This window comes from Toxorhynchites rutilus, chromosome 2 (assembly GCF_029784135.1).
Source record: "Toxorhynchites rutilus septentrionalis strain SRP chromosome 2, ASM2978413v1, whole genome shotgun sequence".
Taxonomy (NCBI): Eukaryota; Metazoa; Arthropoda; class Insecta; order Diptera; family Culicidae; genus Toxorhynchites; species Toxorhynchites rutilus.
In genome coordinates, this window is record NC_073745.1 from 270,668,374 (window position 1) to 270,695,265 (window position 26,892).

General features: G+C 37.6%; 2 protein-coding genes across 4 annotated transcripts in view; one reads left to right on the forward strand and one right to left on the reverse strand.

The window, feature by feature from the left end:
• The first annotated feature begins 7,238 nt into the window (after positions 1 to 7,238).
• The window catches only part of LOC129767241 (phospholipid scramblase 1-like), a 57,104-nt gene continuing 37,450 nt past the window's right edge, over positions 7,239 to 26,892 (forward strand). For all 3 annotated transcript variants that reach the window (XM_055767929.1, XM_055767930.1, XM_055767931.1), the window contains exon 1: positions 7,239 to 7,708. The gene's annotated coding sequence lies outside the window, so the exon portion shown is untranslated. The remainder of the gene's footprint in view (positions 7,709 to 26,892) is intronic.
• LOC129767242 (farnesol dehydrogenase-like) lies at positions 21,903 to 23,293 on the reverse strand. The gene is made up of 2 exons (XM_055767937.1): positions 22,717 to 23,293; positions 21,903 to 22,657 (listed from the first exon to the last, which is right to left on the reverse strand). The coding sequence occupies exons 1-2, from the start codon at positions 23,278 to 23,280 to the stop codon at positions 22,469 to 22,471; spliced, it is 753 nt and encodes a 250-aa protein (XP_055623912.1). The 5' UTR covers positions 23,281 to 23,293; the 3' UTR covers positions 21,903 to 22,468.

Genomic DNA, 26,892 nt, shown 5'->3' on the forward strand with positions numbered 1-26,892 from the left:
TAGCACATTACACATTTGTCATTCGCCAGTATTCCTTCTATACCATTACATATGGTACATTCACACAGTAGCCATTTAGGCGTAAGAGTATTCTTTCTGTTCTACCATTATCCAGTTGGACCACCGGACAGCGGAGACAGTTGATTGATCATTGTTGAGTTATTTATAGAACAGCAGCCCGATGTGTCTTACAGAGCAGAGCAGTTGTATGGATGAATCGATCTTATTTCGACCGTGGATCGATCTCCATCGCTGATGATTGTTGCGTGGACGTAGCTATTTAGTAACAACACAAAGATGGTCAATGAGGGCCCTGAGTTTTGAACTCACGATCGATCGCTCACTAAGCGAACGCGCAACCAATGTGGCTACGGAGACCCCCCATTAATTGATCTTCAAATAGGTCATTTTCAAGGCTTAGAAGCCAATGAACTTTTAAAAAATAGAAAAAAAAGTCACAGGAGGGTTGTGTCCGAGACACGACCGCATGGTTGACATAGAATTCCGTTAGGCAATCTGTTGATTTTGGATATGTTTGAAGAATTACATCGTTAAACTCTTTGATAATGATTTGGTGGCCCTGAATAGGGCCGTTTTGTTTGGTTGTTGGAAATTGTTTGTTCACTCCACCAGTGTTTACCGGGTGATGATGACAGAAGTATGGAAGACAGTCGTTGGATGGTGCGTACCAGATAAAAAATACCGAAGTAGAACGAGATGATTCTAGACGAGATGCCTCCTGGGATATGTATGGATGGAAAAAAGAAAAAAAAAAGTCACCAATGAGATAATTACCAATACCGAACACAATTATCAATTTTTTTCATCAGTAAAAACATGTTACTTTAATATAGAGAAAACATATTTGAAATGGAAAAAGTAAATGTCTTTTATAATTTTTACTTTCTGTGTGTTTATTCAACCCAATGCGGTTTTTAATTGGACTAACAACAACTAATACTAAATGTAGAGCATACTTTTTCTAATATTTCTTCGCTTTTCCAATTTTTCTCGCCGTATAAACTTTCCTTGGGCGATATTGAATACAACAAAACAGACAGCTTAAACCAAACGACCCGTTCTCGAGCGGGAACACACCTTGGTTTTTATTTATGAAAATTGAAATAAATCGTTTCATATTTCAAGTCGCACAACTGCTACTATATACAATTTTACACTTACAGTTGTGCTAAATTTTCCACAATACACGATCGATCATTGATATGAAATTTCACGAAGCAACCAACATTAAGGTTCCAAATTTAAATTTTATTTCCTAGAATTAATCGTATCACTCACCTTACTTGCAATATAAAAATGCCCCCGACTTGCATATATTTTCAATGCCGATTTCTCCCAGGCAGCTTGGTTTTGATGTCTCTGTTAGGGAACACATCTCGGTAGAAACAAAAGTTCCCCCTACTTTCATGTATTTGCAATGCCGATTTCCCCCAGGCAGCTTGGTTTTGATGTCTCGGTTATGGATCCGCCGCTTGTATCGTCAATTCTACCAATCAGAAGTGGGTATTTCCGTTAGGATAGGGGTTGAGATTTTTCATTTGTTCGATAGTTAGTTTCATGACTTATATTATTTTCTTCAATATAAAAAATTGTTTTGAAGTACCGAAATCGATTGACGCAAAAATTTCATCAATCCATCATGAAATGACTGAGCAATAAGCGTTTAAAATTGGACAATTTTCACGATGTGCTCGATTTTCTATTTTTAATTTGTACCCCAATATGTTCCCGAAAGACGTAATCCTACGTCAAAAAATTGTAAGGGGTTATGTATAGGACACGACCATATATTTTAGACGTAGAACTACGCAATTATATCATGCAATCTACTTGTTTACCACTTCGAATATTATTTTAGAATGCATCGAAATTTTTGTAATAGATTATGTTCTTCGCTACAAATAAATTTGACGAACGTCCTTTTACGTTTGATACGATGCCTAGGACTACCAAAATATGTGAACGGAAGAATTGTCAAACGATCATTGTATTTTACATTTCCCTCTGGAATTATTGCACATCTAATGTTTACGAAGTTCTCGAACCGCGAAAGTTCATTTACCTCTAGTATCTGCAATGACGATGCTTTCACCTATACAAACAAAACCATGGCCGAAGATTGAAAAATGAAAATCTAACTTTCAGAGCACTTGCTCGAGTTTTCCGACGTTTTTCACTATACAGTGCGACAGCTGATGAAAATTTAATATCTTGTGAGTAATCGATTAGAGTTTGGTTGATATTACTTGATGGGAAGTGTGCGAAAACGATCATTTTCCTCACACTGTTTCGCAAAATTATTGATTTTCGGGCCAGGGGTGAGAGAGGGAGATGAAAGAAATGAGCGCCATTGTGGCAGTCATTTGTGGCTAGCTTCCACCTTCACCTTAAACATACTTTTAAACTGAGAAGCCTGAGAAAATCGTCATTATACCTTACTGTTGAATGTTGTGGGGATCGATTCCACCTCAAGCGGAATAAAAGCAAAAGTGTTTATAGTTTGTGATCGATATCTTAGTGAGAATGGGGAATTATGGTGTGGGTTGGCAGCGTTGTTCAATCGTAAATGTAATATATTAATATTAGGCTGTCAAAAAAGTCCTGCGGTATTTCCGCGAGGTGTCGTTGTAAGCGCGTAGTTCTAGTTGTATTCATTGTATCGAGTCATACTATAGCTTGTTGGAAAGGTATTATATAGTCTATAATATAGTCCTTGACAGTGTTTTGTTTGGTTAAGTCGTTCGTGAGTTATAGTGTCGAAAATATGGAGCAAAATAAAGAGAAAATCCGACATATTTTACAGTACTACTATGACAAAGGCAAAAATGCATCTCAAGCTGCCAATAAAATTTGTGCAGTTTATGGACCCGATACAGTTTCCATTTCCACCGCACAACGATGGTTTCAACGTTTTCGTTCTGGTGTAGAGGTCGTCGAAGATGCGCCACGCTCCGGCAGGCCTGTCGTCGAAAATTGCGACAAAATCGCTGAATTAGCCGAGAAAGACCGGCATAGTAGCAGCCGTAGCATCGGCCAAGAGCTGGGGATAAGTCATCAAACCGTTATTAACCATTTGAAGAAGCTCGATGTATGGGTGCCACACACGTTGACGTAAAAAAACATCTTTGACCGTATCGACGCATGTGAATCGCTGCTGAATCGCAACAAAATCGACCCGTTTCTGAAGCGGATGGTGACTGGCTGTGAAAAGTGGGTCACTTACGACAACGTGAAGCGCAAACGGTCGTGGTCGAAGCCCGCTGAAGCGGCTCAGACGGTGGCCAAGCCCTCATTAACGGCCAGGAAGGTTCTGCTGTGTGTTTGGTGGGATTGTCAAGGAATAATCTATTATGGGCTGCTTCCCTATGGCCAAACGCTCAATTCGGACCTTTACTGCCAACAACTGGACCGCTTGAAGGTAGCACTCATGAAGAAGAGGCCATCTTTGATAAACAGAGGCCGCATTGTCTTCCATCAGGACAACGCCAGGCCATACACTTCTTTGGTGACGCGCCAGAAGCTCCGGGAGCTCGGATGGGAGGTTCTTTTGCATCCGCCGTATAGTCCGGACCTTGCTCAAAGTGACTACCACCTGTTTTTGTCCATGGCGAACGAGCTAGGTAGTCAGAAGTTAGCCACAAACGAGGCCTGTGAAAATTGGCTATCCGAGTTTTTTGCCAATAAGGAAGCGAGCTTCTATAACAGGGGTATTATGAAGTTGGCATCTCGTTGGGAACAAGTCATCGAACAAAGCGGCGCATATTTGACTTAAAACAGATGATTGTAACTAATTTTATGAACAAATGAAAATTCAAAAAAAAACCGCAGGACTTTTTTGACAGCCTAATATATCATATATTTAATATGTAAATCTATAGTCTGGTAGCGATATCCATATTATTCTCTATCAGTTTACCAGGCCAGGCCTATCAATTTGAAATTGTTCGAATTTCAAATGAAAATTTTTACTACTGAAATAGTAACAATACAAAAAACTAAAGTTATATATATAGTTATAGTTAATTCAAAAATTTCGATGCATTCTAAAATAATATTCGAAGTGGTAAAAAAGTGATTTGCATAATGAAATTGTGTAGTTCTACGTCGAAAATGCGGTCGTGTCCTAGATACAAGCCCTTAAAAATTTTTTTCCGAACCCATCATCAATATTGATATCAAATGAAAGGGCTTGACCAGTAGAACACAATTATTTATGAAAAATGCAAATCCAAAATCGCCGCCACCAGAAAATGGCGTCCGCAGTAACAAAATAACCAACTACTTTTTTAAACGGTTTCATTCAACTTGACCTGTTTGTATGTCTGTAGGGTTGTCCCACAATAATAGAAATTTTTCACCGTTCCTTCTGACTAATTGATCTGAACTTTGAGACACACCTTTAACTCTGCTAGGCTGTCAAAAAAGTCCTGCGGTATTTTTTTTTTGAATTTTCATTTGTTCATAAAATTAGTTACAATCATCTGTTTTAAGTCAAATATGCGCCGTTTTGTTTGATGACTTGTTCCCAACGAGATGCCAACTTCATAATACCCCTGTTATAGAAGCTCGCTTCCTTATTGGCAAAAAACTCGGATAGCCAATTTTCACAGACCTCTTTTGTGGCTAACTTCTGACTACCTAGCTCGTTCGCCATGGACAAAAACAGGTAGTAGTCACTTGGTGCAAGGTCCGGACTATACGGCGGATGCAAAAGAACCTCCCATCCGAGCTCCCGGAGCTTCTGGCCCGTCACCAAAGAAGTGTGTGGCCTGGCGTTGTCCTGATGGAAGACAATGCGGCCTCTGTTTATCAAAGATGGCCTCTTCTTCATGAGTGCTACCTTCAAGCGGTCCAGTTGTTGGCAGTACAGGTCAGAATTGAACGTTTGGCCATAGGGAAGCAGCCCATAATAGATTATTCCTTGACAATCCCACCAAACACACAGCAGAACCTTCCTGGCCGTTAATGAGGGCTTGGACACCGTCTGAGCCGCTTCAGCGGGCTTCGACCACGACCGTTTGCGCTTCACGTTGTCGTAAGTGGCCCACTTTTCATCGCCAGTCACCATCCGCTTCAGAAACGGGTCGATTTTGTTGCGATTCAGCAGCGATTCACATGCGTCGATACGGTCAAAGATGTTTTTTTGCGTCAACGTGTGTGGCACTCATACATCGAGCTTCTTTGTAAATCCAAGCTTCTTCAAATGGTTAATAACGGTTTGATGACTTATCCCCAGCTCTTGGCCGATGCTACGGCTGCTACTATGCCGGTCTTTCTCGGCTAATTCAGCGATTTTGTCGCAATTTTCGACGACAGGCCTTCCGGAGCGTGGCGCATCTTCGACGACCTCTACACCAGAACGAAAACGTTGAAACCATCGTTGTGCGGTGGAAATGGAATCTGTATCGGGTCCATAAACTGCACAAATTTTATTGGCAGCTTGAGATGCATTTTTGCCTTTGTCATAGTAGTACTGTAAAATATGTCGGATTTTCTTTTTATTTTGCTCCATATTTTCGACACTATAACTCACGAACGACTTAACCAAACAAAACACTGTCAAGGACTATATTGTAGCATCTCAAGGACTATAAAATACCTTTCCAACAAGCTATAGTATGACTCGATACAATGAATACAACTAGAACTACGCGCTTACAACGACACCTCGCGGAAATATCGTAGGACTTGATGATTTTAACTTTCCTACGCAGATAACTTCCATATTTTTTAATGGTGGTGTATCGGGAGATTGTGGTTATTTTACAATTTCTCAAAAACTTTTGGAAAGCCACGTGCGTACTTCATATGGTTTGTGCTTTGAATCATTGTCTTGGTAATACTTGAATCCTTCATATAATCCTATATTGTAAAGAAACAATCCCATATTGTTGACACTTAGCTTCATATTTCCCTTCGGTATGTTCAGGTGAACATTCTGAAACATTACACTATCCACGAAAACCACATTTCCAATGCCTTTAGCAGAAAAGTGCCCCCATGTCATCATTCAACCGAAACCATGTTTAAACGTTGCCTTCAGATTTTTTTACGTTTAGTTCATCATTTGGCTTCCTCCATACAAAACAATGACCATGGGAGCCAAAGATGTTAAATTTTTATTCATCTACGAAAATAACATCTTTCCAATGAGACGTTCGTGTGTCTTCATGCTGTTTGAAAAATTCTGAAGTTACTGATTTTTTTGCTAATGATTTTTTTTCCTTGGTGCTCGTGTATTCAAGTGGTTTTTCCTCGGTACATTAAAAATGTAAAAAACCCGAAGGCAACGAATTTCTGCTGAAGGTAGTACTTGTTGAATTTCATCGATTTGCTGCTTTGTAGAAACTCATAACACAGAATCATTATTCAACCCATTGTTCAATATATATTTTTTACGAAAGCCATTCACATAATTTTGATTATTGGTGCTAAAGAACCCCTTTGTTCAATAATTTTCCATTTTCCGGAAAATGATTGTTCAGAAAATCGAGCACTGGCCAAAACTTGCATTTTTTACTACATTGTCAACAAAATGGGATTGTATCGAGGATTCAAGTTTTACCAAGGCAATGACCCAAATCTCAAAGCACATGAAGTTCGCACATGGTTACTTTACAATATTGATACTGCACCACAATCTCCCTATATCATGACCATTAAAAATTATTGGGTTATTTTCGTGAGAAAGATAAAATCATTAAATTTCTGACAATGAGGATCTCAAACACCACATGATGGATAAATGTATGAATATTCCTCCCAAATACACCAAAAAGCTCGTAAATAACGGCTAAATACAGCTAAAAGCGGTTGCAATGAACAGGGGTTATCATACTAAAGATGGAATCCTGAAATTGATTTATCAAATCGAATTGAAATTTCAACTACCATTAGAATATGAGTTTGAGTCAATTTCCATACAATCGCTAATCTACAATTATTTTTTTAAGGAATTAAATGCATCTTTCACACTATGACACTATGATTTCATCTAAACATAATGTTTCGAATGTTTGTTTTAGACTTTCAAAACTAGTGAAGAGAGATCACTGTATAATGTTTTGTTTGACAGTCCACTCTTCCATTGCGTGTGAAATGCTCAATTCGAATCGCTCCCATGTCCAGGCATTCTCGCACACAACCTCAAGCCAAGAACGTTAAAACCTGATTTTAGATACTGTTCTCAGCATAACGGAGTTACGGAAGATACACGTACGCACATAACACTGACAAAACCAAAACAATAACAAAAATTCGTGTGAATCTCTTCCCATCTGCAACCGAGTCTCCCCAATGCCGCTCGAGTCGGTTTGTCCTGTGCAAGAAACAAAAAAAAGAAGCTCTCGGTGATTTTTTTTCTTTTTATATTAATTTGCGGAGAGCAGCAAGAGTGTCCAAGTGTTTAAAAATAACAAGTTTCGCATTGGGTTTAGTAGCGTCAAGCCGCGGTAGTGGACGTTCCTTCTAATTGAACGGTGGCCATTGATAGCTAAATTTGCAATTAATTTGTTCGATTTTTTGCGTAAAAAAAGTTTCGGAAGTGCGGCGTATTTGGTGCAAACAAGTTTGACCGTGACGCAATGATGAGCAATACACCGAGTATTTAGTAGTTCCCTGTGAAAGTGTATCCAATCATTTAATTCATTCAGTTATTCCGCTAAGGTTCTAGTGGGCGAACGAAAACGTAAGTTTGGAAAAAATGCAACATTATTGAAGTTTTGTTTGTGTATTGTCATAGTGTTTCATTTGGTTAATTTTTTCCGCATTTGGTGTCTATTTGCATACCAAAAACATTCACGCATACGTGTTCATCTGTGGAAGAAATACAATCATAATTTGAACGCAGCTCGATTGAAAGAAAGTGTGTATCGAAACATAAACTACATGTTTCAATTGGCTGTTCAGTTTTATCGGAATGTTGGAGGCTAGTAAACGATTGTGTATTGTTTCTTAGTAAGATCTGGAGGTATGTCATCCACATTTTATCACGCTGCTCACAATCGTTGTGAAGAAACGTGTTGCTTCCCGAGTATGCTCGCTGAATTCAACACAGAGAAATCATTGGCTGTCGAAGTGAGTCAGATTTCATGTTTTTTCTTCTTGTTTCTGAAGTTCACAAGGGTCGAGCGATTATTCATCCCACAATCATAAATAATGATTATAAACAGTAAGCTTAGGTCTGATTGTCGAGAATATTAATCAGGCCACGATATCATACAATGTATCTTTGTGCATCTATAATGTTTAAAGATTACGTTTTTGTTGTTGTGAAATATCAGAACTTCATCTCAATGTCTACCCGGAAAAGGCTAAGAAAAAAAATAGTGAAAATTGTACAAATTATTTCAATGGGGTTTTTTTTTATTCTTTATTTGAGAGGTTTTCAGCCTCCTGGGCTGGTTCGCCTCTTTATCGACGGCATTGCCGCAAGGTTTCGTTGGGAACAGATTGCACATAAAATTATCACATAAAAATTGGACGTAAAAATTAAACACATAAATCCTTTTGCGAGACATGACTTAACAAAGAACTTGCTGTTTGCTTGTTGGACCAGATGGCATGGATGTCCTCGGACCATGGCTCCAGGCCAGTGGAGAGGAAGCCGTGCCGTTGAAGATGCCGGCGTGTTCTTATTCCCCTTCATCGTGGAGGGGAAGGAACAAGGATCTTCTTGACTGATCCATTGTTCAGACGCTAGATCTTAAAAAATAGTTCGGCATCTTTTAGGTAGCAGACAAGCGCTGCTACTCTTGCTGGATCGTCCTTCAAGATGTCCCTTACACTCCCGTTGATTCCATGCAGGTTTCGCAGATCATCGAATTTCGGGCAACCACACAATAAGTGCTCGACGGAGTTGTGGATTTGGCAGTGGTCGCAGAGTAGATGGAAGGGTCCTTTATTGAATCCGTGGGAGACCGAGCAGTGACCGGTCCTCAATTTGGACAGGATTCGTTGTTCTCTCATTCCTTTAACATCGTCAAACCTGACAATCGTGCCCTTGACTTTTCTGAGGAACTGCCCCCTCTCTGCAAACCACCTTTCGGTCCAGAGTTGGTGTTGGTGATCCACAACTTCACATCGTCAAGCGGCACATCCCGAGTGAAGAACGGTCTGGTGTGACCGATTCCGGCAAACTGGTCGGCCGCTTCATTCCCTGCGATGCCGTTGTGTCCGGGGACCCACATGAGCACAGTGTCGGGCAATATGTTCTTCCTGATGGCCTGTACCCATTGATGTTTGGACCTGGTCGCACCGATGGCATCAATGGCGCTTGTCGAATCGGAGACGACCAACAACGGCTTGGAAGATGAGGTTATAGTTGCCTCGAAGATGCCGGCCACTTCGGCCGAGAAGACCTGGCAGATGTCCGCGAGTTTCTTGCTGGAAATCATACTATTATTATTATCGCTTACCCCAAATCCAACTCCCGATGGTCGTTTTGAGCCGTCCGAGTATCTGATCTCGTGGAGACGGTATTTTTCTGCTAATACCGTTCTCGACGAGAACAGTTGGGAACCTCCAGTCGTTCGCACCAAACCAGGATTGTTTTGCCACTGGGGGGAGGTTGGCGTGCGCTACCCGCTGCAGGATCGTGTTGCTAAGGGAGGTCAGGTGGGTCTCCCCTCTACCGCTGGTTTTCGACAAGAAACTGGCAGTCCTGGCTACGATCGCCGAGTCTATGATCAGATCGAAAGGAGGTTCTCCAATTTCGGCGCAGACAGAGGCAGCTGGTGCTGATGGCAGGACACCGGAGACAGTCCGTACTGCTTTGTTGTAGATCGGTGCCAGAGATTTTGGGAGCTTGTCTCCAGCCAAACACGTCAGTTCAAGGCCATAGATGAGGCGGCTGCTGATGATGGCTTTGGCCACCCGTAGGCGAATATTTCTGTTGTTGCTCCGGTGCGGTTTGGAAATGGTTTTCAGAAGGTTCAACCGGGTGGCACAGCTCTTCTTAACTTCCTCGAAATGGCGGAGGAAGTTAAGTTTGTGGTCAACAAACACTCCAAGGATCTTTAGCGTTTTTCGGCGGGGAATGTTGTTTTTGTATAGCTGGACGCTGGAGTTGGGACCCTGATGTCTATCGCTGCAAATCACCATATGGCCGCTCTTCTGCGCTGAAAGTCTAAATCCTCTCTCGGCCGCCCACCGGCCGATGGCATTGGTAGCTGCCTGTATCCTGATGCGTGGAATCCTATGGGTATCACCCACTGCCATCAGAAGAATGTCGTCCGCGTAGACAAACACGAAGACTCCCCCAGACAGGACCTGGAACAGGCTATTCATGGCGACGAGGAAGAGGGTGACGGCAAGAACAGAACCTTGAGGTACTCCTGTTTCCTCGTGGAAAGCTCGGGAACTGATGTTACCAATTTTGACCTCAAAGGTTCGGCGTGTGGCGAAGTTCTTGATGAAGTGCAGTAATTTCCCGTCAACGCCCCAATCTGCCAGAGTTTTCAGCACTAACGGGATCCATGTTCTGTTGTATGCCTTTTCTAGGTCCAGTGCTACCATCTCCATGTGCTGACGGTTCCTGTTGGCTTCGGCTATCACGTCTCCGAGGGTCGCGAAGTTATTGTTGGTGCCCATTTCAATGAGGTTCATCACTTCTACATCATATCTACAACCTTGTCTTACTTTCTTGATACTGGAAGACGCGGTTTGAGAAATAAAAACTAGTGATGGTACACCGTGAGTTTGACGTAGGACTACCGTTGACTTAGTAATCATTTGTCATAAAAAAAGAATTCAGTGTAGTTATGTTCGATGATCGTATGTATAGTATAATGGTGTCCGGTAATACTAACTACAAAAATCGATTATTATTTGAACGATTACTGGATAAGAGACGAATGAACTCTCAGAGTTTAAAGTCTCTTCAATTCAAAACCTAACCTAACGATTACTGCGCATAACCATAGAAAATTGAAGAATCGACAATGCACAATGGTCCAGGAGGTGCATTTAAGTAGAGATTAGCATTTAGAGCCCGACAGTTATTCTGTAGACAAAAACTGTCTTCGAAAAAAAAAAGTTGTTGCATATGATAGAGCGCTTATTATGATGTTGTCAAAAATAGGGTGACCAACATTTACGATGAAATGAAAATTCTAACTTTCTTATATATATAGAGGTAAACATAATTCGACAATGTTATAGCCCCAGTTAATTAAGAAAACTTTTTAGAACAAAGTTTTTTTCTATCTCTCGAAATAATCGATATAACGCTTTTTTCTAAGTTGCGTTAGGGTCACCATGAAAAAATCGGTTTTTTTGCTCTAACTTTTATATTACAAATTTTAAATATAAACTGTCTTCAGGAGACTTTTAGAGCTTACTAAGACAAACATTTTGCGATGCATAACTTGTTAATATATCAACTTCACTCAAAGTTATTGATATTTCTTCCCAAAAAAACCCTCTCTTCATTCGCTTGTCATTCTTTTTGGGGCAAACATAAGACATGTTCGCATTTGAAAGAGCATACTTGACTCTATATAATGTGGGATCTCCAAAACTATGTTATTTTTTGTATTTGAGCAAACTAAAATTGAAATAATGAGTTTTGGGTGAAAACCCATCAATAACTTTGAGTAGCATTAAGATATTGACAAGTTCTGCATCGCGAAATGTTGGTCATGATAAGCTCTAAAAGTCGTCCCAAGACAATTTTCATGTAGAGGTTGGAATATTGGGTTGGGGAAAAAGAAATGTCGTATATTGTCAATATATGGCAACACTTAAACATATCTTGTGTTGTACTTATCGCATCGGGTCATACTATACGGCTATTTAAAGACGACAATCTCTGCTACAAGTGTCGTTTCGACAGTGTTGTGATTGTCCTTTTCAGTCTCAAGATATAGCGCGTCAAAAATGGAGTCCACCAAGCAAGAAATTCGCCATAATTTACGTTTCTACTACCTGCGAGGTAAAACTGCAACGAAGGCGGCCAAAAAAATCGTGTAGTTTATGGACCCGATACTGTAACGATTCGCACAGCACAGCGTTGGTTTGATCGATTTCGTTCTGGTGTAGTGGCTGTCGAAGATACACCCCGTACTGGTAGGCCAATCGTCGTGGAAACCGATAAAATCGTTGAAATCATCCAAGTAGACCGGCATGTGAGCACTCGTTCGATTGGCCAGGAACTGGGTATAAAACCGTTTGGAACCATTTGCAGAAGATTGGATTCCAAAAAAAGCTGGATGTATGGGTGCCACACGAGTTGACGCAAAAAAATCTTTTAGACCGAATCAACGCCTGCGATGCACTACTGAAACGGAACAAACTCGACCCATTCTTGAAGAAGATGGTGACTGGTGATGAAAAGTGGATCACGTACGACAACTCAAAGTGAAAAAAATCGTGGTCGAAGCACGGAGAGCCGGCCCAAACCATCGCCAAGCCCGGATTGACGGCCAGGAAGGTTTTGCTGTGTGTTTGGTGGGATTGGAAGGGAATCATCCACTATGAGCTGCTCAACTATGGCCAGACCCTCAACTCGGGTCTTAACTGTGAGCAGCTTGACCGTTTGAAGCAGGCGATTGACCAGAAGCGGCCAGAAATGATCAATAGAAATGGTGTTGTTTTCCACCAGGATAACGCTCGGCCTCACACATCTTTGATGACCTGCCAGAAGCTACGGGAGCTCGGATGGGATGTCCTGTTGTAACCAACCGTATTGTCCGGACCTGGCTCCAAGTGATTCTCATCTCTTCCGGTCCATGCAAAACGCTCTTGGTGATATTAAGTTGGCCACAAAAGAGGCTTGCGAAAACTGGCTTTCTGAGTTTTTTGCAAATAAGGAGGGAGGGTTTTATAAGGGGGGGGATAATGAAGTTGCCTCCTGAATGGCAACAAGTTTGCGAACAAGTTTGCAACAAGTTTGCGAACAAAACGGCGCATATTTGACTTAAATTGGATAATTTTAAGTATGTTAAATAAAGCGTAAAATTTAGATCAGAAATACGACATTTCTTTTTCCCCAACCCTATATAAAAGTAAGATCAAAAAACCCTTTTTTCATAGTGACCCTAATGCAACTTAGATAGAATACAACTTTATGGAAGACCTCTATTCTCTATACAAAAACTTTCTTCGACAAAGTTGTTACATATGAAAGGACGCTCATTTTCATTTCAACAATCTTACTTTCTTATCTTTAAAGACAGAGGTAAATATAGTTCGACAATGTTCTAGCCTCAGTTATTTCAAGCAACTTTGTAGAACAAAGTGTTATTCTATCTCTTGAAATATCCGATATAGCGCTTTTTATTCTAAGTTTCATTAGGGTGACCATGAAAGAAGGTGTTTTTTTGCTCTAACTTTTTTATTTCAAAACGAACATCAAAAATGTCTTTGAACGACTTTTAGAGCTTATCAAGACAAATATTTTGCGATGCAGAACTTGTCAATATCTTAATCCTACTTAATGTTATTGATGTTTTTTCACCCAAAAACTAATGATTTTAATTTTAGTTTACTCAAATACAAAAAATTACGTAGTTTTGAAAATCTCACATTATATAGAGTCAAGTATGCTCTTTTAAATGCCGTCAACGGATATTTTTTATGTTAGCCCCAAAAAAAAAGACAAGCGATTGAAGATAGCGTATTTTTTGGGAAGAAATATCAATAACTTTGAGTAGAGTTGAGATATTGACAGGTTCTGCATCGCAAAATGTTTTTCTTAGTGAGCTCTAGAATTCTTCTGAAGACAGTTTGCAGTTAAAATTTGCAATATAAATGGTAGAGCAAAAAAACCGTTTTTTCATGGTGACCCTAACACAACTTAGAAGAAAGCGCTATATCGGGTATTTCAAATAGAAAAAAAAACTTTGTCCTACAAATTAGCTTAAAATAACTATTTTTGACAACATCAAAATGAGCACTTTATCATATGTAATAACTTTGTCGAAGACAGTTTTTGTCTAGAGGATAACTGTCGAGCTCTAGATGCTAATTTCCACTTAAATGCTCTTCCTGGACCATCGTGCAATGGAATAAAATATGAAATTTTAAGTGCAGTAAAAATATCTTGAAGGTGTTTTTGGTTACATTTTCGACTGAATATTTTGATTAATTTTCTTGTTCATAACTCTTATTCATATGCTTTTTAATTTATGATTTCATGTGTCGGTTTCAAGAGTGGGATCACTCAACTTAATCAAATGGATTCTGAAGTATACAAAAAGAATATTCGTAACTATATGTTCATTCTACAGATTAATGAAGTGGAATGTGACAGAACGATTATGTACAGATTTACAACATATATCGCTTTCCTGTCTAATGTAGGCCTTGCTTATGTAGTATAATCAATTATCAAACAATAACCTGCTAAACCAACGTCGGTGATGATTTTCAAACCGCTTCCAAAACAACAAGAAGTAGTCAACGTAAATCCTAGAAGTTTTTCTTTCCTAGTATTTCAAGTGAAACTTAGCAGAACAACTACAGCAGAATTACTGGGATTCGAAAACGATATTCAGAGATCAAAGGACTCGGACACAAACACCACTTCCAATGACTTGTGAGCAATTGATGATTCAATAGTGGACGAAGGCAATCGCATGGGAATGATAACTCATTTATATTGCGAAACGGATAGCGAACGCAATTTCCAATCATTAATAAAATTGTTTTGAGATTCCTGTGCAATTCAGCTATGTCCTTTATCCTTCTAAACGCTTGTTTTCCAAAGCAGAGCAGATCATTACTAAACAAAGTACGTGATCCTGCGATAGATTGATATAAGTGTTTGGTGTTCTATGGATTACTGTATTTATCGAAATGATTCAAAGTGAAGTGGACTTTTACAATTTTTACGCATTACTTTAAACTGTAAATCTATATCATATGTGAATAATAATTGCATATTACGTTCGTTCAATATTAGGGTCGTTCAAAAAATAAGTTTCAGTATCCCAGAAATCACGGAAAAATAAAGTTAGGACAAAAAACAAAGTGATTTTCGTAATCTACGTTTTATTTCTGTTTTTCTACATAATCGCCGTAACGTTCGAGGCATTTTTCATAGCGTGTTTAGTTTTTTAGTGTCAGCGCAAAAGTTTTTCTATTCCGAGCGCGAAGTGCGTAGCGTCCAACTTTTTGAAGTACGATGTAACTGCGTCACGAATTTCTTCAGTGTTATCGAATCGTTGACCACCGAACGCCTGTTTCATCACCGGAAATAAGTGATATTTGCTAGGGGCGAGGTCTGGAGAGTAAGGAGGATGCTCGAACACATTCCATTTGATTTTTTTCAATTTCTCTTGAGTTACGCGAGCAGAATGGGGCCGCGCATTATCGTGAATGAGGAACACTCTTTTCGTCAATAAACCTGGCCTTTTGTTCCTTATCGCGGTTCTTGATCGGTCCAAAACTTCACAATGGTACGGCGATGAAACAGAAGTTCGGCGGTCAACGACTCGATAACACTGAAGAAATTCGTGACGCAGTTACATCGTACTTCAAAAAGTTCGACGCTACGCACTTCGCGCTCGGAATAGAAAAACTTTTGCCACGCTATGAAAAATGCCTCGAACGTTACGGCGATTATGTAGAAAAACAGAAAATAAAAAATTGATTACGAAAATCACTTTGTTTTTTGTCCTAACTTTATTTTTCCGTGATTTCTGAGGTACTGAAACTTATTTTTTGAATGACCCTCGTAATATGTAAATAGTATATACAATAAAAGAGTTCATGCTTCTAATACTCAAATCGTAAGAAATATTTCATCTGAAAATCAATTACCATTATCGCTCTACACCAACGAAACACAAAGCTCAATGCTGTCAACGCATTGGAGTTTATTACAAATGCATCCGAGCGCTTTTTCACATGGTTTCGGACCGGGTTTGTTGCACGATGTTTAGCTTGTGTTTTATACGCTCTTTACAGTTTACGGCCGATTTCGATGAAGGAATGTTGAAAATACATTGGTAAATCAAACAGCAATTAATACAAATACTTATCGCCTTAGAACCGATTGTGGCCTGCAATTTGACATTCGCGATGACAGTGGTACAGTGTCGACGTCTGGTGGCGTCAGTCAATCTGGGGCCATAATTTGGGTCCCAAACTCAATGTTTACTAAAATGTCCAATTATTCGAGTTGCATTACACATTTGTCCTATTAGCTAGACGTCGAATTAGAGGTAACTTACTGTATATTAGTTTTTTCTCTGAATGTGGCAATCCATCGATTAATTTGAGGAAATTAATCGTATCGAATAATAAACAGCGGAAAATTGCTCGATTAGTTGATGAACGATTAATTTAAAAAATCGGACATCACTAATTCTGAGATAAAGAAAAACTGCACGTCTGTTCAACACGGTAGTAAAATAGAAACGGGATTGACCCTAAGTGGTGCGGACTCAACCCACTTCATTTTCAAGCAAATTCATGCATGTTTTCAAGCGATTTCTTGCAATAATATCTCAAACCACCAGGGATGCCAGATTTACAAATATGTTTGTAAATTTACAGACATATCTGTAAAACACTTTTCATTTTTGTTGTAGACTTTTTGGATATAACAATATTTCACAGGTTTTTGAAAAATAAGAGGCTTTATTCATCACATCAAAGATATTCGACTCACCATATGACATTTTTTCATAGTTTTAATACAGAAAAGTTATTATATTTAGTTTATATCAATACACATGACGTTAGACCAGCGATACTCAACCTGCGGCCCGGCAGTCTTTCTGGTTAGCCCATCTGGTGTGTATGAAGTTTGGAACTCGTACTTTTGCCATGACATCATTGCAGACGAAAGAGAGGATACGGTTATTCACAATTAATGAAAAATTGCATTCTCTGCATGTAAGGAAAAATCTTGAACGAAAATTGTCTCTGATAATTATTTTCTGTTCTAGATAAGATTGTTTTGCTGAAATGCAAGGAGATTTATTGAAAAATAGTTAAGTTAAGTCAGAACTATGTCTTCTAAGTATTTAAACAACATCGAATAAAAATTTTCATTCTATTTTCAACAACTTACATTCGCTCTCGGGTCTGCTTATGACGAAATATGGGTTACAGTTCGATATTGTTACCACAGACATGGTTCATGGTCGTGTAGTGATCTAAAAGTATAGCCTTGCATGGCGGATGGAAAATATACACTGCATTTTCTTATAAATTTCATGAACGACAAGATCGCAAGCCTTGTTGGATGTCCAATATATCAACGAAGAAATACTGATTTTTATAAAAATTAACAACGCGTATGTATGTGTATGTGTGTGCACCCGTGGCCGAGTGGTTAGCGTCATAACTAACATGCCGGGTGTTCGGGTTCGATTCCCGTTCTGGTCGGGGGGATTTTTCGTCAAAGAAATTTCCTCCGACTTGCACTGTGATCACGCGTATTCTAGAGCTTGCCACTCAGAATGCATTCAAGGCGTGTTATTTGGCATAGAAATCTTAACTAAGTACTAATAAAAATGACGCTAGTAATACTACGTTGAGACGGCGAAGTTCCTCTAGGAACGTTAGTGCCATTGAAGAAGAAGAAGAAGAAGAAGAAGAATGTATGTGTATGTATATATGTGTAGATTGTTGAAACATTTAAACACACTTACAACACATAAGTTATTAGGTGGCCCGAAAAATCAAATTTTTCCACATAGTCCCAAAAATGACAAATGAAAATTAATAACTTTTGAATCACTGAACTGATTTAGAAGATCGACATATAAAATTGAAACTAATGACCTAGCCTTTTAGTAAAAAATATTTAACTTGCGAAAAAAATAATTATATTTTAGTAATTATTGATTGTAGTCGTATTTTTATTTTTTTATGACTTTGGACTAGAGGGCGCTATATTTTTTTTTATTTTTTCTTGAAAGCTGAGGTTTTTTAAATAACATATATCGATATCAGAGATGCTATTTTTTTCGTTTTTTAGATATGATTTTTCAAAGTTAACCGGTGGTTCGAAAAATCATTTTTCCCCCTTTGTCCAAAAATAACATTCTGCAAAAAATCATAACATTTTAACTACTGAACCGATTTAGATGATCGATATATTAAATGGAAGCCAATAAGCAAAATTTGAAAAAATATCACACTTGCGGGAAGTTTGGATTCTTGTAGCATAGGTCTAGTTTAGTCACATATGAATATTGATCGAAGACTTAAAACATGTTAAATATACAAAGTTATAACTTAAAAACGATAATTATAGCATCTCTGATATCGAGATATGTTAGGTAAATAATCCTCAGCTTTCCATGAAAAATATAAAAAAATATAGCGCTCCTATCTTTTACCGAGAAAACTATGAAAAACTAACTGAATCAATAATTACAAAAATTAGAATTTAAATTTTTTCGCAAAAGTTAAATTATTTCATAGAAAAATAACTCGTAAGCTTCAATTTGATATGTCGATGATAGGAATTGGTCCAATAGTTCAAAAGTTATGACTTTTTGTAGTGGGAAAAATGGGGAAAAAATGTTTTCGAACCATCGATTAGTTCTGAAAAATCATATTTCAAAAATAGCATCTCTGAAACGAAAAAAATAGCATTTCTGATATCGAGATATTTTATGTAAAAAATCTCAGCTTTCAAGAAAAAATATAGAAAAAAAGCGCCCCCTAGTCCAAAGCCATGAATACATTAAAAAACGACTACAATCAATAATTGCGAAAATAGGATCCATATTATCTGCAAGTTCAATATTTCTCAATTAAAGCTCATTGGCTTGAATTTGATATGTCGATCATCTAAATCGATTAAGTGGTTCGAAAGTTATAAATTTTTAAAAAAAGTCATTTTGTGAAAAAGTGGAAAAAATGATTTTTTGGATCACCCTAAAATGGAAATGGGCACCCTAATGAAAAAATAAAAAAATACGAGTTTAATTTTTTGCGATAAAGAACAAAATTAGCACTTTTGACGAAGATCTGAGAACCACTATATTGGTTTGGCATGGAATGGCTGTATATATATACAAAATACAATCTTACGTGCATCGCGATGTACAAAGTATTAATGAATATGTGAAAAAGACATTTCTATAGGTCTGCACACTTTTACAGACTTTTCCACATTATTAACAGACATTCACATGTTTTTACAGACTTTTTTCAAAAATCATCTGGCATCTCTTCCTTCCACTTTTTATCGAATATTTTCAAATCGCAGGAGTAAACATTTACGTGACTCTGACTTCGTTTGTTTTTATTTCGTTCGGAAAAACGTTATGTCAAAGAGAGGGGAGATTAAAAATGCGTTGCTCAGTGAAAGGCTGAGATGCTCTTTCAGAGATGCAATGGTTAATTAAACAATTGACGGAAAAATGTAGCTCGTTCATTTGATAATTTTAATTATTTTTGTCCTTGACAACAATACCTCTTTTATAGTGTTGATTATCATAAGATCCTGATCGTTGGATCTCTTTTGACATTTCAATTGGATCTTTTTTGACAGCCGTTTTGATTCAGTCCGCACTACCTAGGATTGACCGAAGCGAATATAACCAGGGTTGCCACATATACAGAATATTCTGTATTTTACACATTTTCCGCCAAATTTCCGATAATTTGTTTTAATTGAATATAATCGAGTTCAAAATTGTTTATCATCGAATCAAATATAATTGAGTCCGAACTGTGTAAGAGCAATTCCAAATGAAATAGTCATACAAATGCAGATTTTAGAAACATGTATTTCTGATTCGGATGAAAAATTGTATTCCGTTTGGGTTGGAGGAATTATGAGTTTTCCACAGCAATTGGGATGTTTTTGACTCAAGTGTTACTTTTGAAAAGGGTGTATCGACTTTAGTAAGAAATCTTTGATAATTTATATCTCAAAAACTATGAGTCGTAACGAAATAATGTCTATTGATGTTCAAATGTTGTTGAAAAAAATATACACTGAGAAAAAAAAATCGCACTCTTTTTTTTATTTACAAAAAAACCATTAATTTGCTCTAAAGTATGTATTTTTTTTAATTTCTTCATATAAAATGGGAGTCATGCAGAAAATTTGAAAAAAAGACAAAAATTCGAAGTTTCTAAACTTCATAAAAAATCGATGTTCCACAAAGTTTGTCAAAAACTGGTTTTATCATCTTGGACTTATTTTTGAAATTTTCTACATGACTTCTATTCATATGAGCAAATTAAAAAAAATTCATATTTTAAATATTGCAAAAATGAAAGAGTAATTTTTTTCTCAGTATATGTGTATTTTTTTTCCAGTGTATATTTAATTCAGTGTCAGTGTATTTTTACGCATTATAACATCAATACTATAACTCTTTCTAAAACACTATTTCGAGGCGACTCATAGTTTTTGAAACATAAATTATCAAAGATTTCTCTTACTAAAATCAGTATGCCCTTTTCAAAAGCGTCCACTTGAGTCGAAAAAAATCCCAATTGCTGTGGAAATTTCATATTTCATCCAACCCAAATGGAATACAAACTTTCATTTGAAACAAAAATACATGTTTTTAACACTAAAAAATCTGCCGATGTTTCATGTATACCTATTCCTACCACAGCGGGTCAAGTGACCCTTTATGAATAGCTAGTGAATAATGACTCGATTTATATAGTTTTGTTGAGAAACGTGGCATACCATCTTTCTCCTGTATATTTCGACATTTTGGGATAACAATTATAAGCAAAATAATTAAATTACAATTTTTGACACGCAAAATAGCACTGTAGCTTAGAATGGTTACTGTGAGCTCGCTTGGATAGTCAGCAAGTAGTCAGTTTTAGTAGGCGTAGTGAAAAAATAGTTTTAGTTTTTTATATCATACATTAGGGCATGTATAGCCTGTTGTATATGTGAATTAAATAAATAAATAAATCAATAAATACAACTAATTCTAATCATTTACAAAAACAACAAAAAATATAAAAAGCAATAGCAAAAATGTGTAAAGCAATGGTTTTGTAACACAACCACACGTACAAATCGTCGTGATTGTCAATTTTTGACAACAAATTTTTCGACGTTTCGTGCAATTTAAAGACATTTGCCATAATTTTTTTTTCGAAAACACCAGAACTCTCAGCGCTTGAAAAATGGCCATTAAGCAATTTAAAAAAAAGCCATATGCTTAGGATAGGGACAGGTTCTGGTTACATTTGGATTTATATTTTTTCTGTAGCTTCTTTCGGTTAACAACGGATTCCAAAAAGAGCCAATTCGAGTATCATTTTCGTATCGCGACTGATATCTAGTTTGTTTTTTTTATAAGTACTCGCTATATGTTTCCGGAAACATAATCCAAAGTCAAAACGTATCGATGAGTTTTTTTTTTAGATATTATCAATCCTCAAAACAAGAACTTTCGAAGCAAAATGGATTTTCACGACAGTATGAGCGCATTTTTGAAATTCATATTCACTGTGATTTAGTAAGAAGATAAACAGTGTTGTTTATTTAGTGTACAGCTAGTAGATGACACACTTTTGCATCTTTTCGACTTAGTACCAAATACCAAAATGATTCTCATTCAGACTGACTCGAATGGTATGCGAATAAAATTGGTGAGATAGGAAAAAAATATTGTTGGCATCAAATCATAACTAATACTTGGAAATCTTTTTAAAAAATATATGAATCTGTATCCTAAAACCAAAAATGTATGTAAAACCAAAAAAAACTGTAATCTTTAATTACAGATTCTTTGTTTCAAAAAGTCTGAAAAATCTGTATAAATACAGATTATTCTGTAGATATGATAAGCCTGGCTACCAGGTGTATGCAAATGAATCCGGAATTCACACATGAATAGTTACACATACTTGTAAAAGGTCTGTCATCAACATCTAATTTGAAACATCAGTATGCAGTCACAATTATTTTTTTTGTATTTAAAATTGTGGATTTTCTGCATGCGAACTACGATCTGCGGACACAATTGATTTTGTTGTTGCTATGAACCAAAAAGTTCGCTTACGATTTGCGTTGAATGTTGATGGAACTTTATTAGACGAAGACAATGAGAAAACTTAGCAACAACTCACACAACAATCAGAAGATTACCAATCTACCGTTTCCCGACGGTTTAAAGGAAAAAAAGGCAACACAAAGTGATTTTTATTGATCACAATGCCACGTCGCAGTTAGCAAAACCTTCCAGGGGAACGGTTGAGCCAGTCAGTTTGGATCAACTTCCGATTACCATTTGTTTTCACCGATGGAACACGCACTCACTTAGCAGCACTTCAATTGTTACGAAAATGACTGGTTTGACTCAAAAAATAAATTTATTTTTGTCGTATATATTCATGTATTCCCTGAAAAATGTGAAAAAGAAAGCTTCCGATATCCATTGTTTCGAATCAAACGTGTTTTGTTAATGTAAAAAAACCTGATTGCATGTGAAACCAGATTTTTCATTAAAAATACACAATTGGTAAAATGAAAGAAATTTTAGCTCAATCCAAATATTTAGACATGCTCTCCGACCGGTTTGATAGTTAGCTCATGAACTTGAACATGGGGTGGTGTGTTCAGAACATAGATTACCGCTTCCGCTATATCCTGCGGTTCCAACATTGGCATTGTTCTGACTTCCACATTGCTGTACGTTTCACATTGATCTGCCATTTCGGTCCGCACGAAGCCAGGGCTTATGCTCTAAAAATAGGTACGTCTCAATTTCCTACCTCCACCCACCGTTCATTATCTATACGTACCGTAACTTTGATCTTCGTACCTTCCGCTCTCAATTCATTTCTGATCGTTTCGGTTATGGCCGTTACGGCATGCTTGCTGGCTGGATATAAGTTCGCTTTCGGATAGAACGGTACCTTATGGCCTTCGATACTGTTTATATTTATGATGTGACCGGCTACCGATCGTTTACTCATGGACTGAAATGCCTCCCGACTGCACAGGACCAACCCCAGCACGTTAGTGTCCAGAGTTTGCCTCAGGGCCTCGCTATTTCCGACACCTAGTAGGTCCACCTGTTGATACGTTCCGGCATTGTTCACCAATACGTGAACCCCGCCGAACTTTTCCTCTACGAATTTGAACGCCACCAAAATGTCTTCCTCCTTAGAGACGTCGCACTGTAATGCATAAAACCTGGCAGCAATGTCGTCTGATAGGGTTTTCTTCAAGGCTTCCACCCGATCGATTCTTCTTGCCAGTCCAATTGTGACCATTCCCGCCTGGGCAAGAGTCTTTGCGATGCTGGCTCCGATTCCAGAGCTGGCTCCTGTTACGATTGCCACTTTATTTTGCCAACGTTCCATCGCTCTCGGCGTTTAGATGCGCACTGACCCATTTGGCTCTCGTGCAATGATAAGATAATCGTATTAATTTTGCACTTACTGTCGTGGGATATCGTGCCGAGGAGAGGCGTGAAGCAAAACCGGATTTTTTATAAGCAGTATAAAACTGCTATTGTTCACTGAAATGTGAAAAGTTCCTCTCACTTGAATCAATCAAGCTTGATTACGGTTTAAAAATACATGGTGGGACAGTTATGCCTAGAATATCAACATGGGTCAATTGTGCTTGATGTTGTTTTTGAAAAGCTGGAAGCAAACAATTTTTTTTTTGTTTTGGAAGATTAGGCATAAAAACATAGTTTTATGAAGAAAAATGAAAATTTTCAAAAAGTAACATGGGACAACTATGCGTAGATCGGCAGTATATTAAATGCGATTGGGACAATGTTTGAATGGATCTAAAATGATTCTTAAAGGAAATTATGTCATAGAATTTAAAAGATGCATGGGGTACAAAATATATTTTTAGAGATAAGATCCCGAATTTTCCACTTCCACTTTGATAAAAGACACTAACGTTCTTAGGTGAATTTTGCCTTATCAACTAAATACTATTTGCATCATATTTGTTAATACGTAGGGAAGGTGGGTCCCAAACCGACCCCCAAATTGTAAAGGTAGTTGCACCGAAAAATTTCACTCGGTCGATGCTATCGACTTGCCCTTTATGTATAATAGTAAAATAGCAAAATTCTTATCGATTCGATTTCTATAATAGCGCCCTATGTATAGTAAAGAATCATCATTTAACAAATTTTGGTAAGAAGTAAATATTGAAAAACACACTGATGTATGTTTTAAGAAAAATAGTGAGGTAAAATGACGACGTGATAATGTTATTTGTAGAGTAACTTTGAAAAAAATTTCAATGAGATAATTAAAAAAATTCAATGCTTCATTACAGCTAAAAAGAAAAGACGGAGGCAAAGAAGAGATTACCCAAAAGAATAATCCACAAATTATATCATGCAGCACCTTTCGCAGAACATTCGCAATAAAAAATCGAAACCAATTGTTTTGGCGACAATAATAGCAATTGTAAGAGATCGAATTTTCACCTTCGCTTCGAAACCGATGATCACAGCTCTTTCTGTTGGAAAATTCCTTTTGGTTCCATCTCAATAAATTATTTTATATAGTAAATATTATTGTAACACTCACTGTGCATTGGACAGTACACATATATAAATTATATTTGTAACACTCACAGTACACATTTAGCACAACCCTATTATCATGCACAGCTAGGGTAGCTTAACGCAAGTATCACAGTTGAACACAACAAATACACCACACATTAAAAACGCCAATTGAATTACACAAAAACTTTTAAAAAATTGTAATCATGAACTAACACTACGTCTTCTTCTTCTTCAATGGCACTAACGTTCCTAGAGGAACTTCGCCGTTTCAACGTAGTATTACTTGCGTCATTTTTATTAGTACTTAGTTGAGATTTCTATGCCAAATAACACGCCTTGAATGCATTCTGAGTGGCAAGCTCTAGAATACGCGTGATCACAGTGCAAGTCGGAGGAAATTTCTTTGACGAAAAATTCCCCCGACCAGAACGGGAATCGAACCCGAACACCCGGCATGTTAGTTATGACGCTAACCACTCGGCCACGGGAGCACATAACACTACGTATTTACACAATTAAAAACAATTAACTGTACATAGAGAAGAATACATGGAAAGATGCAAAGATTTTTTTTCAACTGGGGAACCCGGTTTTTCCTGTCATTAGTGAAATAAATTTCTCAGAAAACGGACTTTTTTTTTCACTCTGGACACAATCATCCTTGGATCCTGCCATTGGGACCCGATCACGAGGCACGGACAACGCTACTACGAGCGTACGCTATCCGTCTTGCAATATCTTTTACTTTGACGCCACTTTTAACCCGGAAACAATGCGCAAATTCGTGGAAATTTAATGATCGATCTGGAAGTCACCAACCACTCCACGTTGCGGCTAAACACTTGCTTTTTCTGTTCTGTTTTGCTTTGCTTCCTGATTAGAAAATGGACGATCTGTTCGGAACGGAACAAGTGAAATTTATTTGACTTTGCTGGCTGTGGAATCACACCGGGGTGGGGCTCGCGATGCAATGTTTCGCTTCTCCTTAGGCTTCCATTGTATTGAGCAAATTCGTCGTGTGTACCAGCAGCATTAGGATAGAAAAGGATATATGGACGGTGGCTAGCTACGATTGTTTTCGCAGTGGTATTGATGAACTCAAATTGTATTCTGCTGTTACTCAAGTTGCCTCGTTAGGATTTGAGGAGAACAAATTGGTTCAATTAAACATATTTTTGTTTGCCATGTTCCGCAAACATTTTTCTATTTAGAAACATGTCAATTTCGAGAATCTACACACAAAAATGTTACAAGTAAAATATTAGTTTCTCAGGAGTCTCCTTGCAAAAATGCCATGTTTATTTCTAAACTTTTTACTTGATTGATATTCCATTATGATCTTGAATCAAATATTTATGATGAACAAAATCGATTAAATTTGTATTTTGATATTTATAGTCAATAATCATTTTATTGCATAAGTAAGCAACTGAATAACGTACAATATAAATCATACGAAGTCTGGGTTTCAGCGTTTACTTCTTGTGGTTAACAATGATAATGTAGGCACCGATGACTCTGAAGCATTTTCTTTATTCAACTCGTGGTTGCTTACCAATCTGATTGATATGACTTCTGCAGAATTCCAAAATGCCGAATTCTGAATATTTGTGCCAGCAAATTAAGAAAAAAATATCTCTCTTCTGTTGATTCTGTTGAACTAGATCTTCTTGCTCCAAAAATGGATTGTCTCCAATACTCTCTACAATAGTTTTAACCAGGGCCGAAATCTTCGAAGATGAAAAATGAAAATTGACTCTCCTCTCAGTAGGTTCGCTTCGACTAGGAATACTTCGGCATTCGCCGGTAACATACATTGAATTGAGTAGAAATAAGTTGACGAGCTTTGTTTTCTGATGTAAAAAAGTAGCTACACCATTAACGGACGGCTCCGTTGTTTACCCACCGTGAGCTCAAACCAACGAACTTAGACGGTTACCAGGTATACTATAAAGGACTTCGCTTTAGTATTAGTAAATAGTGTGCAGTTTGGGAGGAATTTGTCTCCGAGTTGAATTTTGTAGAAAGAATATACAGAAAAAAGGTTTGTACAAAATTCACAAATTTCTTTCTAAACACAACACTGCACGATATTTTATATTCGTGAGTAATTTTCGTGTACGATACAAAAAAAATCTGTGATATATGTCAAACCACGTTGAACTCAAATATCGATACATCGACATGTATAAAGGGTGTGTCACATCAAATTGCATCACGGAAAAAACGCTGTAGAAATTCGCCCAGTAGACCGATCCTTTTGAAAATTTTAGACAGTAAAATAAAAACTATTAAACAACTTTTGGCATTTTCTTTTTATTCATACTTCGAGCCCAAACCCGTATGCTCACACCTTCCTCTTTACCCCGTCCATAAGGTTCTGTACAACGTCAGGTTGTAGTTTTTTTTGAATAGAAATCCATTTTCTCTT

Coding starts and splice junctions, on each gene's coding strand:
- LOC129767242 (XM_055767937.1), bottom strand. CDS start 23,280: ATGGAACGTTGGCAAAATAAAGTGGCAATCGTAACAGGAGCCAGCTCT. Junction 22,658..22,716: donor GTACGAAGATCAAAGTTACG/GTACGTATAGAT, acceptor ACCTATTTTTAG/AGCATAAGCCCTGGCTTCGT.